This window comes from Oncorhynchus gorbuscha, linkage group LG07, assembly GCF_021184085.1.
Source record: "Oncorhynchus gorbuscha isolate QuinsamMale2020 ecotype Even-year linkage group LG07, OgorEven_v1.0, whole genome shotgun sequence".
In the NCBI taxonomy this organism is placed as follows: Eukaryota; Metazoa; Chordata; class Actinopteri; order Salmoniformes; family Salmonidae; genus Oncorhynchus; species Oncorhynchus gorbuscha.
This window is the reverse complement of record NC_060179.1, coordinates 66,187,035-66,201,226: the sequence shown is the minus strand read 5'-3', so window position 1 is coordinate 66,201,226 and position 14,192 is coordinate 66,187,035. Positions and strand designations below refer to the sequence as shown.

At 45.3% G+C, this 14,192-nt stretch overlaps 1 protein-coding gene across 1 annotated transcript; it reads left to right on the top strand.

Annotated features, from left to right (window-relative positions):
- The first annotated feature begins 2,324 nt into the window (after positions 1–2,324).
- Positions 2,325–12,339, top strand: si:ch1073-13h15.3 (inactive all-trans-retinol 13,14-reductase). Its single transcript, XM_046354915.1, is given in 11 exon segments — positions 2,325–2,582; positions 4,968–5,100; positions 5,103–5,174; positions 5,369–5,578; positions 9,084–9,203; positions 9,354–9,488; positions 9,595–9,928; positions 9,930–9,969; positions 10,097–10,126; positions 10,129–10,258; positions 10,673–12,339. Coding segments are annotated over 11 exon segments (1,599 nt in total). The 3' UTR covers positions 10,810–12,339.
- The last annotated feature ends 1,853 nt before the right edge of the window (positions 12,340–14,192 follow it).

The window sequence follows — 14,192 nt, the reverse complement described above, 5'->3', positions numbered from 1 at the left end:
TGTTTTGTGTTGTGTGTCTGCACCAGCCAGAACTGTTTTCGGTCATTGCTCTTTGTTATTTAGTATTTTCCGTGTTCATCTATTAAATATGGACACATACCACGCTGCACCTTGGTCCTCACCTTCTTCCACCACCAACGACCGTTACACCATAGGCGTATCCGATGGGTGTAGTGAAGGTAGCTAGCCTTGCATCACCACTTGGAATAGTATAAATGACATGTGTACAAGATAACTTTTAGGCAATTATTAAGAAGCTGAGAGACAAAGAGCTAATATCTTGCAATAAATGTCCTAGTATTAAATTATTGAGTTAACCTTAGCTCAGAGCTGCACGTTTAAAGGCCAAGCATATACAGTGCATTCGGAAAGTATTCTGACCCCCTTACTTTTTCCACATTTTGTTATGTTACAGCCTTATTCTAAAATGTATTCAATTATTTCCCCCCCCTCATCAATCTACACACAAAATCCCATAATGACAAAGCGAAAACAGGTTTTTGGAAATGTTTGAAAATGTATTACAAATAAAAAACAACTTATTTACGTAAGTATTCAGACTTTGCTATAAGACTTGAACTTGAGGGGGGTGAAGGGCCTTGGTCAGGGAGGTGTGCAGCCAGACTTATTTGCCATTCCTGTTGTCTCATCCCTCTCAACCATAAAATGGTTCAATTCCTCATCAATCCACTGGGATTTAACAGTTTAACAGTAATTTTCTTAATGGGTGCAAGCTTATTAGTAACTGAAATAAGTCATTTCATGAATGTGTCAAGTGCAGTTTCTGGTTGTCATCATTACAGACCAACAAAGTATCCTTAACATCAACAACATAGGAATCCCTACAAAACTTATGTTTGACCTCTTATACACTATATTAGGCCCAGCCTTTGGAACTTTGGTTTTCCTACATATGGCTAGTATATTGTGATCACTACATCTGATAGATTTGGATAATGCTTTAAAGCAAATTTCTGCTACATTAATAAATATGTGATCAATATATGTTGTTGATTTCATTACGATCCCATTTGTAACTACCCTGGTAGGTTGACTGATAACCTGAACCAGGTTTCAGGCACTGGTTACAGTTTGAAGCTTTTTCTTGAGTGGGCAGCTTGATGAAAGCTAGTCAATATTTAAATCACCCAGAAAATATACCTCTCTGTTGATATTACATACATTATCAAGAATTTCACAGATGTTATCCAGATACTGACTGTTAGCACTTGGTGGTCTATAGCAGCTTCCCACATCAATGGGCGTTAGGTGAGGCAGATGAAACTGTAGCCATTTTACTTCAACAGTAATTGAGATCCTCTCTATGCTTTACAGGAATGTGGTTCTAAATATAAACAGCAACACCTCCACTTCTGTATTTTCTGTAAATGTTATAACCATGTATTGCTCCCACTGTATCATCAAATGTATTATCTAAGTGAGTTTCAGAGATTGTCAGAATATGAATGTCATCTGTTACTAGCAAATTATTGATTTCATGAACCTTGTTTCTTTAACCTACATATGTTAAACGTGGGCTATTTTTAGCACTTTTTTAGGATGCTTGACTGTTTTCATTGCTTTACTGGGAAGCTTAGCAGGAGTAGACATGCTCATGTTATTTATGTTAGTGCAGGGTGGGCTGCACACAGTGGACTTCCTACTAGGGCACACTGGCTCAGTGCTACCAGTATAACTCTTGTTCATAGGCACATGATTACTGCATACAATAGCTGTAGGATCTGCAGAGGCATTCAGGGCAGCTAGATTAGTTTACTTACATTTTGTCTAACAACGCTCATAGGATAATGTACATTTGCTGAATCATTATGACAACTCAGCGACACAATGGTAGGGGTTAACCAAGCGGGGCTTGGGTCATTGTTTTGTCATTCTCATACTGATAACTACTACTGTATTCAATAGACACGTCATAGGACGTTTACTATGACTTATTCCAAGTATTAAATGTATGATGCATTGCTTTGGAGTGAACACATTTGAAATGAGCACAAATGCCATCTAAATGTAATTAATTTACAAACAAGAAGCTGTGTTGAGAAGAAGGGCCGCCTGCTTCTTTCTCTAAAAAGTAGATGGGCATTTGGCAAAGTCAAAATTGGCTATATCTTGAAAATGTACATTGGTCTTAATTTAAGGTTAGGATTAGGCTAATGTTTACTTAGCAATGTGATTAAGGTTTAGGTTTAAAATCTTTAAGAAGATTAATTGTAGAAACAGGCGGGTTTATGTTTTTGCCACTTTCCCAGATAGTGGTGCCCCAGTCAATGACTTTGTGACCTGATGTAACATCTTATTGAAGCATGATTTATTCCCATTGTCCCATCCAGGTCTCCACTTCATCGGCCAGCAGTCTGCTGCGTATTGTCTTCGACCAGATCACAGAGGGCCAGTTGGAGTTTGTGGAGCTGGACCAGCACTTTGACACCATCCAGATCGGCGAGGGAGAGGACAAACGCGAGTACACCATCTTCACTGGCAAGACAGAGATGGAGGCTCACCTGAAAAATCAGTTTCCAGATGACATCACTGCCATTGAAACTTTTTTCAAAATCATGAAGGTACTTTCTTTTTTCAGTTCAGGGGCTTTGTTGGTAATGAGAACACTGAAGTGATCAAATGAGTATCAATAGTATGGTAGTCGAATGTACCAATTTGTAAGTCGCTCTGGATAAGAGCGTCTGCTAAATGACTTAAATGTAAATGTAAATGTAGTCACCTCAACCCATCACCTAGCAACCTCATCCAGAGATTTTGATCTCTTGGCGTAACAGCTGAGGGCTCCGGGCAGCCGAGCGGAAATGGAGGAAAACTCGCCTCCCTGCGGACCTGGCATCCTTTCACTCCCTCCTCTCTACATTTTCCTCCTCTGTCTCTGCTGCTAAAGCCACTTTCTACCACTCTAAATTCCAAGCATCTGCCTCTAACCCTAGGAAGCTCTTTGCCACCTTCTCCTCCCTCCTGAATCCCCCCCCCCTCCTCCTCCCTCTCTGCAGATGACTTCGTCAACCATTTTGAAAAGAAGGTCGACGACATCCGATCCTCGTTTGCTAAGTCAAACGACACCGCTGGTTCTGCTCACACTGCCCTACCCTGTGCTCTGACCTCTTTCTCCCCTCTCTCTCCAGATGAAATCTCGCGTCTTGTGACGGCCGGCCGCCCAACAACCTGCCCGCTTGACCCTATCCCCTCCTCTCTTCTCCAGACCATTTCCGGAGACCTTCTCCCTTACCTCACCTCGCTCATCAACTCATCCCTGACCGCTGGCTACGTCCCTTCCGTCTTCAAGAGAGCGAGAGTTGCACCCCTTCTGAAAAAACCTACACTCGATCCCTCCGATGTCAACAACTACAGACCAGTATCCCTTCTTTCTTTTCTCTCCAAAACTCTTGAACGTGCCGTCCTTGGCCAGCTCTCCCGCTATCTCTCTCTGAATGACCTTCTTGATCCAAATCAGTCAGGTTTCAAGACTAGTCATTCAACTGAGACTGCTCTCCTCTGTATCACGGAGGCGCTCCGCACTGCTAAAGCTAACTCTCTCTCCTCTGCTCTCATCCTTCTAGACCTATCGGCTGCCTTCGATACTGTGAACCATCAGATCCTCCTCTCCACCCTCTCCGAGTTGGGCATCTCCGGCGCGGCCCACGCTTGGATTGCGTCCTACCTGACAGGTCGCTCCTACCAGGTGGCGTGGCGAGAATCTGTCTCCTCACCACGCGCTCTCACCACTGGTGTCCCCAGGGCTCTGTTCTAGGCCCTCTCCTATTCTCGCTATACACCAAGTCACTTGGCTCTGTCATAACCTCACATGGTCTCTCCTATCATTGCTATGCAGACGACACACAATTAATCTTCTCCTTTCCCCCTTCTGATGACCAGGTGGCGAATCGCATCTCTGCATGTCTGGCAGACATATCAGTGTGGATGACGGATCACCACCTCAAGCTGAACCTCGGCAAGACGGAGCTGCTCTTCCTCCCGGGGAAGGACTGCCCGTTCCATGATCTCGCCATCACGGTTGACAACTCCATTGTGTCCTCCTCCCAGAGCGCTAAGAACCTTGGCGTGATCCTGGACAACACCCTGTCGTTCTCAACTAACATCAAGGCGGTGGCCCGTTCCTGTAGGTTCATGCTCTACAACATCCGCAAAGTAGGACCCTGCCTCACACAGGAAGCGGCGCAGGTCCTAATCCAGGCACTTGTCATCTCCCGTCTGGATTACTGCAACTCGCTGTTGGCTGGGCTCCCTGCCTGTGCCATTAAACCCCTACAACTCATCCAGAACGCCGCAGCCCGTCTGGTGTTCAACCTTCCCAAGTTCTCTCACGTCACCCCGCTCCTCCGCTCTCTCCACTGGCTTCCAGTTGAAGCTCGCATCCGCTACAAGACCATGGTGCTTGCCTACGGAGCTGTGAGGGGAACGGCACCTCAGTACCTCCAGGCTCTGATCAGGCCCTACACCCAAACAAGGGCACTGCGTTCATCCACCTCTGGCCTGCTCGCCTCCCTACCACTGAGGAAGTACAGTTCCTGCTCAGCCCAGTCAAAACTGTTCGCTGCTCTGGCCCCCCCAATGGTGGAACAAACTCCCTCACGACGCCAGGACAGCGGAGTCAATCACCACCTTCTGGAGACACCTGAAACCCCACCTCTTTAAGGAATACCTAGGATAGGATAAGTAATCCCTCTCACCCCCCCCCCTTTAAGATTTAGATGCACTATTGTAAAGTGACTGTTCCACTGGATGTCATAAGGTGAATGCACCAATTTGTAAGTCGCTCTGGATAAGAGCGTCTGCTAAATGACTTAAATGTAAAATGTAAATGTAAATGCATTTGGTTGACAGTCCCAAGTTCTTAGGTTCAAGCCCTGGTTGGGACTACCCTCTGACTTCACTACAGTATAATAACTTTTTACCTCAAATGTCCTTTAATATCATGCCAGGTGTCAGTCAAGAAGACTCACTATCTGGCCTCTCTGAAGCTGATCCCCCAGTGGCTGGCTCTGTTCTTGCTGAAGTCTGGCATCAGAAACCTCTGCTCCTCCATCTATACCCTCTCTGGTACTGGAGCTACAGACCTGGCACCTTGACCACCAACAAGGACCTTCACGTCATCTTCAGTTACCTCTTCTACGGTACTTGGTCTTAATGTTCTAGATTCTATTGTATTGCATTCTAGACTAAACTATACTATTCCATTCCACTATTTCAGTATTATTCTATATATATTCAGAATGATATTCTATGCTTGGAAAGAGTCCAAGACAAACTGAGCCACAACTGGATTATGGCAACCAGGGAATATCTGACATAATTCATGAAATAGAACTGAGGTAGCTAATAGTTTATTTTATGCCCCCCCCCCCCCAGGATTCCAGTGTAATATTCAATGCTCTTCTGTTGCAACACTACAAGAGAGGAGCGTACTACCCTAAAGGAGGAGCCAGTGAGATCTCCTACCACATCATCCCTGTCATCCAGAAGTCTGGAGGCAACGTCCTGGTCAGGGCATCCGTCACTCAGATCCTGGTCAACAATGATGGGGCAGCATATGGTGAGAATACAGATATCGTCCATATCCGTTTCACAATGGACAAGTTTTAGTACTCACCACTGCATCAAAAGGTTGGATGGTCCTTATTGAAGTCCTGTAGATCACTTCATTACTTCCTTTAAGTTTATAAAGCTCTACTACACAAGCTTCCAACTGACATAACTTAATTGCTGAAGTATAAAAGAATGAGCTATCAAACCCACTTGCAGGGTTGGTTAACTCTTGAGGTCTCTCTGGTCTTGACCAATTTAGGTAAATCCTCCTTTAGTTTTAGTGCCCCTACCTCCTTGCATCTTGATTCCCTGGTGCCGCTAGGGAAGTTTAGGACTCTGGTGTTAAATGAATTAATTGAGGATTGCAGTTGTTTTGATTGTAATGGTTTATTTGTTGAAAGTGTAGTATTATAATTGTACCTTGTAGGTTTTTTATTCTTGTTTTATTTGGAATGTTCATTTTCTTGATTGTAAATATGTTTGTACATAGGGTACCATTGTGAATGATACTCTGGTCTCAATTGGGCTCCCCTAAATAAATAAAAGTTTACTAGGCAATTCAGTTAAGAAAACATTCTTATTTACAATGACGGCCTACAGCGGCCAAACCCGGACAACGCTGGGCCAATTGTGCACCGCCCTATGGGACTCCCAATCACAGCCGGTTGTGATACAGCCTGGAATCGAACCAGGATGTCTGTACTGCGCCTCAAGCACTGAGATGCAGTGCCTTAGACCGCTGATCCACTCGGCTGACAATCACGATATGGTCCATAGCAGGTTTCACAATGGACAAACAGAGTCCTATTGTTTTGATTCAGTCCCTGAAACATAGGACATATGTGAAAACTCTATAATAACAGCCCAAAGACAAATTACATGCACAGTAATTACTAGATGCTGTTCTTCCACTAACCTCACTGCAACTCCCCTCCAAGTCTCCGACCACTGCCTTGTATCCTTTTCCCTCTCGCTCTCATCCAACACCTCCCACACTGCCCCTACTCGGATGGTATCGCGCCGTCCCAACCTTCGCTCTCTCTCCCCCGCTACTCTCTCCGCTACTCTCTCCTCTTCCATCCTATCATCTCTTCCCTCCGCTCAAACCTTCTCCCACCTATCTCCTGATTCTGCCTCCTCAACCCTCCTCTCCTCCCTCTCTGCTTCCCTTGACTCTCTATGTCCCCTATCCTCCAGGCCGGCTCGGTCCTCCCCTCCCGCTCCGTGGCTCGATGACTCATTGCGAGCTCACAGAACAGGGCTCCGGGCAGCCGAGCGGAAATGGAGGAAAACTCGCCTCCCTGCGGACCTGGCATCCTTTCACTCCCTCCTCTCTACATTTTCCTCCTCTGTCTCTGCTGCTAAAGCCACTTTCTACCACGCTAAATTCCAAGCATCTGCCTCTAACCCTAGGAAGCTCTTTGCCACCTTCTCCTCCCTCCTGAATCCTCCGCCCCCTCCCCCCTCCTCCCTCTCTGCAGATGACTTCGTCAACCATTTTGAAAAGAAGGTCGACGACATCCGATCCTCGTTTGCTAAATCAAACGACACCGCTGGTTCTGCTCACACTGCCCTACCCTGTGCTCTGACCTCTTTCTCCCCTCTCTCTCCAGATGAAATCTCGCGTCTTGTGACGGCCGGCCGCCCAACAACCTGCCCGCTTGACCCTATCCCCTCCTCTCTTCTCCAGACCATTTCCGGAGACCTTCTCCCTTACCTCACCTCGCTCATCAACTCATCCCTGACCGTTGGCTACGTCCCTTCCGTCTTCAAGAGAGCGAGAGTTGCACCCCTTCTGAAAAAACCTACACTCGATCCCTCCGATGTCAACAATTACAGACCAGTATCCCTTCTTTCTTTTCTCTCCAAAACTCTTGAACGTGCCGTCCTTGGCCAGCTCTCCCGCTATCTCTCTCTGAATGACCTTCTTGATCCAAATCAGTCAGGTTTCAAGACTAGTCATTCAACTGAGACTGCTCTCCTCTGTATCACGGAGGCGCTCCGCACTGCTAAAGCTAACTCTCTCTCCTCTGCTCTCATCCTTCTAGATCTATCGGCTGCCTTCGATACTGTGAACCATCAGATCCTCCTCTCCACCCTCTCCGAGTTGGGCATCTCCGGCGCGGCCCACGCTTGGATTGCGTCCTACCTGACAGGTCGCTCCTACCAGGTGGCGTGGCGAGAATCTGTCTCCTCACCACGCACTCTCACCACTGGTGTCCCCCAGGGCTCTGTTCTTGGCCCTCTCCTATTCTCGCTATACACCAAGTCACTTGGCTCTGTCATAACCTCACATGGTCTCTCTTGTCATTGCTATGCAGACGACACACAATTAATCTTCTCCTTTCCCCCTTCTGATGACCAGGTGGCGAATCGCATCTCTGCATGTCTGGCAGACATATCAGTGTGGATGACGGATCACCACCTCAAGCTGAACCTCGGCAAGACGGAGCTGCTCTTCCTCCCGGGGAAGGACTGCCCGTTCCATGATCTCGCCATCACGGTCGACAACTCCATTGTGTCCTCCTCCCAGAGCGCCAAGAACCTTGGCGTGATCCTGGACAACACCCTGTCGTTCTCAACTAACATCAAGGCGGTGGCCCGTTCCTGTAGGTTCATGCTCTACAACATCCGCAGAGTACGACCCTGCCTCACACAGGAAGCGGCGCAGGTCCTAATCCAGGCACTTGTCATCTCCCGTCTGGATTACTGCAACTCGCTGTTGGCTGGCCTCCCTGCCTGTGCCATTAAACCCCTTCAACTCATTCAGAACGCCGCAGCCCGTCTGGTGTTCAACCTTCCCAAGTTCTCTCACGTCACCCCGCTCCTCCGTTCTCTCCACTGGCTTCCAGTTGAAGCTCGCATCCGCTACAAGACCATGGTGCTTGCCTACGGAGCTGTGAGGGGAACGGCACCTCAGTACCTCCAGGCTCTGATCAGGCCCTACACCCAAACAAGGGCACTGCGTTCATCCACCTCTGGCCTGCTCGCCTCCCTACCACTGAGGAAGTACAGCTCCCGCTCAGCCCAGTCAAAACTGTTCGCTGCCCTGGCCCCCCAATGGTGGAACAAACTCCCTCACGACGCCAGGACAGCGGAGTCAATCACCACCTTCCGGAGACACCTGAAACCCCACCTCTTTAAGGAATACCTAGGATAGGTTAAGTAATCCCTCTCACCCCACCCCCCCTAAGTTTTAGATGCACTATTGTTAAGTGACTGTCCCACTGGATGTCATAAGGTGAATGCACCAATTTGTAAGTCGCTCTGGATAAGAGCGTCTGCTAAATGACTTAAATGTAATGTAATGTAATGCAGTCCACACAGTCTTCCCTTGTTGTACTGGGAGAGTAAGTGTCCCATCACTTATTTCTGCATGCAAGAATTACAAAGACTTAAAGAAGCTTGTCCTATTTCTAATCACAAAATATATTTCCATGAGGAGATCATGTTGATATTTCAAAGGCATACAATGTCTTCCTGAGTCTTCTCCTGTTTGTTTCCATCGCCAGGTGTAAAGGTGAGAAAGGGACAGGAGGAGGTGGAGGTACATGCTCCTGTGATCATCTCCAACTGTGGTCTGTTCACCACCTTCCAGAAATGACTGCCCCCTGAGACCCAGACCAAACCAGGTGAGCTACACTGACAAACTAACAGCATGTAGGATTTCAATCAGTTGATTGATCGATTGATCAGTCGATAGGTGTTGCCTTATAATGTTCTAGCTTACTACTGTAAAGTGTTGCTATGGGTTGATGGTTAAACTCATATTTTGCTAACAGTCATCCAGGAATGTTTGGACATGATGAAACATGGCAGGTGATCATTATTGGTCTTCTCTGGCTTTGATGGAACCCAAGAGGAGCTGGGTATTGTCTCCACCAACTTCTGGCTCTTCAAAAAGAATGATATGGATGGCTCGTAAGGACCAGGCACCGAATCCTCTTTCAGAATTGACATGAGATGATATCGCCCTCTGTACTCACAAGGTGGCGCTGCTGCATAAACAATGAGTACAAGCAGTTACTATGGCATCACTACATAGCTTACAGTCCTACATGGAGATTAGTTTCATTGATGCGTCATCACTCCAGCATTGTTCAGATGTCTACAGCCTTGTTGTTTTGTGTAGAATGGAAGGGTTAAAGAGGATGCTCCTGATAAGTGTGTTGACTTCTTTGTGCCACAAATACGCTGCAGACGTGTCGGATGTATACCATGTTACATTTCCAGGGAAATCCTGCATGACGATGTTGACCATGGTGAAATACGAGTGGTTTGAGGAATGGACAGATACCTCAGTAAGGAAAAGGGGAGATGACTACCCCAACTACAAAATGAAATTGGCAAACAATCTCTGACTGGGCATGCACCCGATTCCCCAAGCTGAGGGAAAAGGTATGAACAAGTGTTTTTCAATGAACATACAGTAGTGTATATTGTCTCTCTGTGTGTCTGTGTTTGCGGCTTTTTAGAGGTTAATCCATGTTAATTGATAACGTCTCTATGCTCTGTTTGTTTCCAGTTGGTGTTCCAGGACGTTGCGAGCCCCCCCCTCCCCTGACTAACATGCACTACCTGCGAGCCCAGCGCGGGGCCATGTACTCTGCTGAGCACAACCTTGGCCGCTTCCATGCTGAGGCTGTGGCCAGGAAGCGTTGCTCCACCCCTGTCAAAAACCTCTCAGGTAACACTCCTGGAGCTTTTCCTCCAATGCTTCTCCATAAAGATTCAATCATTTATAAAGTGAGACAAAATGTGCATTGGCCGTAAAGTCTATTTTGTATGAGCTATATAGTCAAATTCTGTGAAGAATATTTACAGTTACAAACTCTTGTTTTGATTTTTTTCAAATGTATTGGGTGGCAGATAGCCTATTGGTGTAGAGCATTGGGCCAGCAACAATCCCCAAGCTGACTAGGTGGAAAAGATATGTTGATGTGCCATTGAGCAAGGCACTTAGACTCAATTGCACCTGTAAGTCGCTCTGGATAAGAGCGTCTGCTAAATTATGTAAATGTACTGTATGTGAAGGAGCTTGCATGTCTTCAGGCCGTCTTTGCCTTACCTTATATGGTTTGTGTGGATGTACCTTTTCCAGGGCAGGATGTGTTCAGCCGTGGGATAGCTGGAGCTTTGCACGGGGGTCTCCTGTGTGCCTCCACAGTCCTGGACCACATCGTCTACATCAACCTCCTCTTCCTCAAGAAGAAGCAGAAGGATGGCCAGGCTGGTTAAGAAGCTCGAGTGAGGAGACCACTCCATTTCTACGCTCCGGAGCGAAGTTTCCCCTATAATTTAACTTTCCTAACCTAAATCACAAGATGGGACAATTTAAAACTGACCCAAGATCAGCGTCTAGGGCCAGCTTCACCCTACACACTACTTCTACAGTAAGGTAGCCTATACAGGGTCGAAAAAGAAGAAGAAACCGCTAACATCCGGTTTTCAGGGATACAGCATCTTCAACATAGCTTCCGTTTCCTCTGAAAACCGCATGTAGGGACCACAGGAGGTTGGTGGTGCCTTAATTGAGGAGGACGGGCTAATGGCTGGAATGCAATAGGAGGAAATGAAATACAACAAACAGATGGATTCCATGTGTTTGATGCCATCAGTCGCACCGTTCCGGCCATTATTATGAGCCATCCTCCTCTCAGCAGCCTCCACTGGTAGGGACTGCTGAAGCGGTTCTTTTACGCCTGCTAGGTTAACAGTAAAGCTGCTCTCTACTTCCTCCGCAGGACTAAATCTGAACTGCAGGTTTCATTCTGATACGGTGACATCATGACAAGCTGAGGAGATGGAATCCCAACAAATTTCTGGTTACCTCTTCATTCCTAGAACATTAGTATGAATGTTCTGGGAGGGGTAAAATGGTTAACACTTTTGGTTAAAACGTTTCCCAGGGATGTATACATATTGTATGTCATTTTACAATTACAGATTGATTTGAAAATACAGAATCTGCCAATGGAAAGTAATCCTTGAATATGTATGCACCACTTACACTGTGTCAAAGTTTGAAATGTTTTAATGTGAATCATTTAATATTGTATTAATGTAAACATGTAACATGGTAAGACCAGGTTCCAGGATAAAGTGACTAAGGGGACAGTTGAAATCGGCTATCGGGCACAATTTTTGGGTTCTTGCATTGGAATTATATTGAATTCTGCTTATATCAGGTTATACCACAAACAGTTTAAACCGACACTCTGAGATCATTGAGTGCTTTTGAAGTGACAGGTTGGCATGAAATCTGTAGCCCATCTCAGCTGTGCTGTGTCAGCACAATGGACAGCGCCCTAACATACAAGGCCGTTTTGGTAATGAATATAGACTACAAGATGGACAGGGTAATTCACCTATTATAAACAGCCTATGTGAATGCAGTCTTACACACCGCTGTCTTAACAAAATAATACTAACTAAATGCTGAAAGTAGTAGCTTAGTTATTCATGCATGCTAGCAATAACACTGAACAGCAGTTTGGCTTAGAATACCGACACAACTGCGAATGCGAACAAATGAGAACAGAACAAAACAACGGTACCAAGTAGTAGGCCTAGTTAACTAAATATCAGTCCGATAAAAGAATGACACAATCTAGATTTAGGTTAGTTACATTAACAGTAAACAATGCAGTAAACAAAAGGTTCAATGGAGATCCAAATAACCCAAATCTAGCCTACAACCTACTACAGTTAGATGTAGACATGCACAGCTGTCTTTCCAAATAACCCAAATCTAGCCTACAACCTACTACAGTTAGATGTAGACAACTGTCTTTCCAAATAACTCTACCTACAACCTACTACAGTTAGATGTAGACATGCACAGCTGTCTTTCCAAATAACCCAAATCTAGCCTACAACCTACTACAGTTAGATGTAGACATGCACAGCTGTCTTTCCAAATAACCCACATCTAGCCTACAACCTACTACAGTTAGATGTAGACATGCACAGCTGTCTTTCCAAATAACCCAAATCTAGCCTACAACCTACTACAGTTAGATGTAGACATGCACAGCTGTCTTTCCAAATAACCCAAATCTAGCCTACAACCTACTACAGTTAGATGTAGACATGCACAGCTGTCTTTCCAAATAACCCAAATCTAGCCTACAACCTACTACAGTTAGATGTAGACATGCACAGCTGTCTTTCCAAATAACCCAAATCTAGCCTACAACCTACTACAGTTAGATGTAGACATGCACAGCTGTCTTTCCAAATAACCCAAATCTAGCCTACAACCTACTACAGTTAGATGTAGACATGCACAGCTGTCTTTCCAAATAACCCAAATCTAGCCTACAACCTACTACAGTTAGATGTAGACATGCACAGCTGTCTTTCCAAATAACCCACATCTAGCCTACAACCTACTACAGTTAGATGTAGACATGCACAGCTGTCTTTCCAAATAACCCAAATCTAGCCTACAACCTACTACAGTTAGATGTAGACATGCACAGCTGTCTTTCCAAATAACCCAAATCTAGCCTACAACCTACTACAGTTAGATGTAGCACATGCACAGCTGTCTTTCCAAATAACCCAAATCTAGCCTACAACCTACTACAGTTAGATGTAGACATGCACAGCTGTCTTTCCAAATAACCCAAATCTAGCCTACAACCTACTACAGTTAGATGTAGACATGCACAGCTGTCTTTCCAAATAACCCAAATCTAGCCTACAACCTACTACAGTTAGATGTAGACATGCACAGCTGTCTTTCCAAATAACCCAAATCTAGCCTACAACCTACTACAGTTAGATGTAGACATGCACAGCTGTCTTTCCAAATAACCCAAATCTAGCCTACAACCTACTACAGTTAGATGTAGACATGCACAGCTGTCTTTCCAAATAACCCAAATCTAGCCTACAACCTACTACAGTTAGATGTAGACATGCACAGCTGTCTTTCCAAATAACAAATAACCCACATCTAGCCTACAACCTACTACAGTTAGATGTAGACATGCACAGCTGTCTTTCCAAATAACCCAAATCTAGCCTACAACCTACTACAGTTAGATGTAGACATGCACAGCTGTCTTTCCAAATAACCCACATCTAGCCTACAACCTACTACAGTTAGATGTAGACATGCACAGCTGTCTTTCCAAATAACCCAAATCTAGCCTACAACCTACTACAGTTAGATGTAGACATGCACAGCTGTCTTTCCAAATAACCCAAATCTAGCCTACAACCTACTACAGTTAGATGTAGACATGCACAGCTGTCTTTCCAAATAACCCAAATCTAGCCTACAACCTACTACAGTTAGATGTAGACATGCACAGCTGTCTTTCCAAATAACCCAAATCTAGCCTACAACCTACTAGTTAGATGTAGACATTTCACAGCTGTCTTGCTTCATACATGGAAAATCATGCCGCTCATGAGTTTAGCAACACCTTGTGATATGGCACAATACACTTCTGTAAATCAAATTTGACCCACATAATCAATTACGCAATGCCAGCCTACCATAAACAAGTTTCCAATACTACAGTTCCATTTACAACCACAAATCAATCAAAAACCCTAATAGAATGTATCTATTTCTATGATGAAACATAAATATAGCTACAGTATTC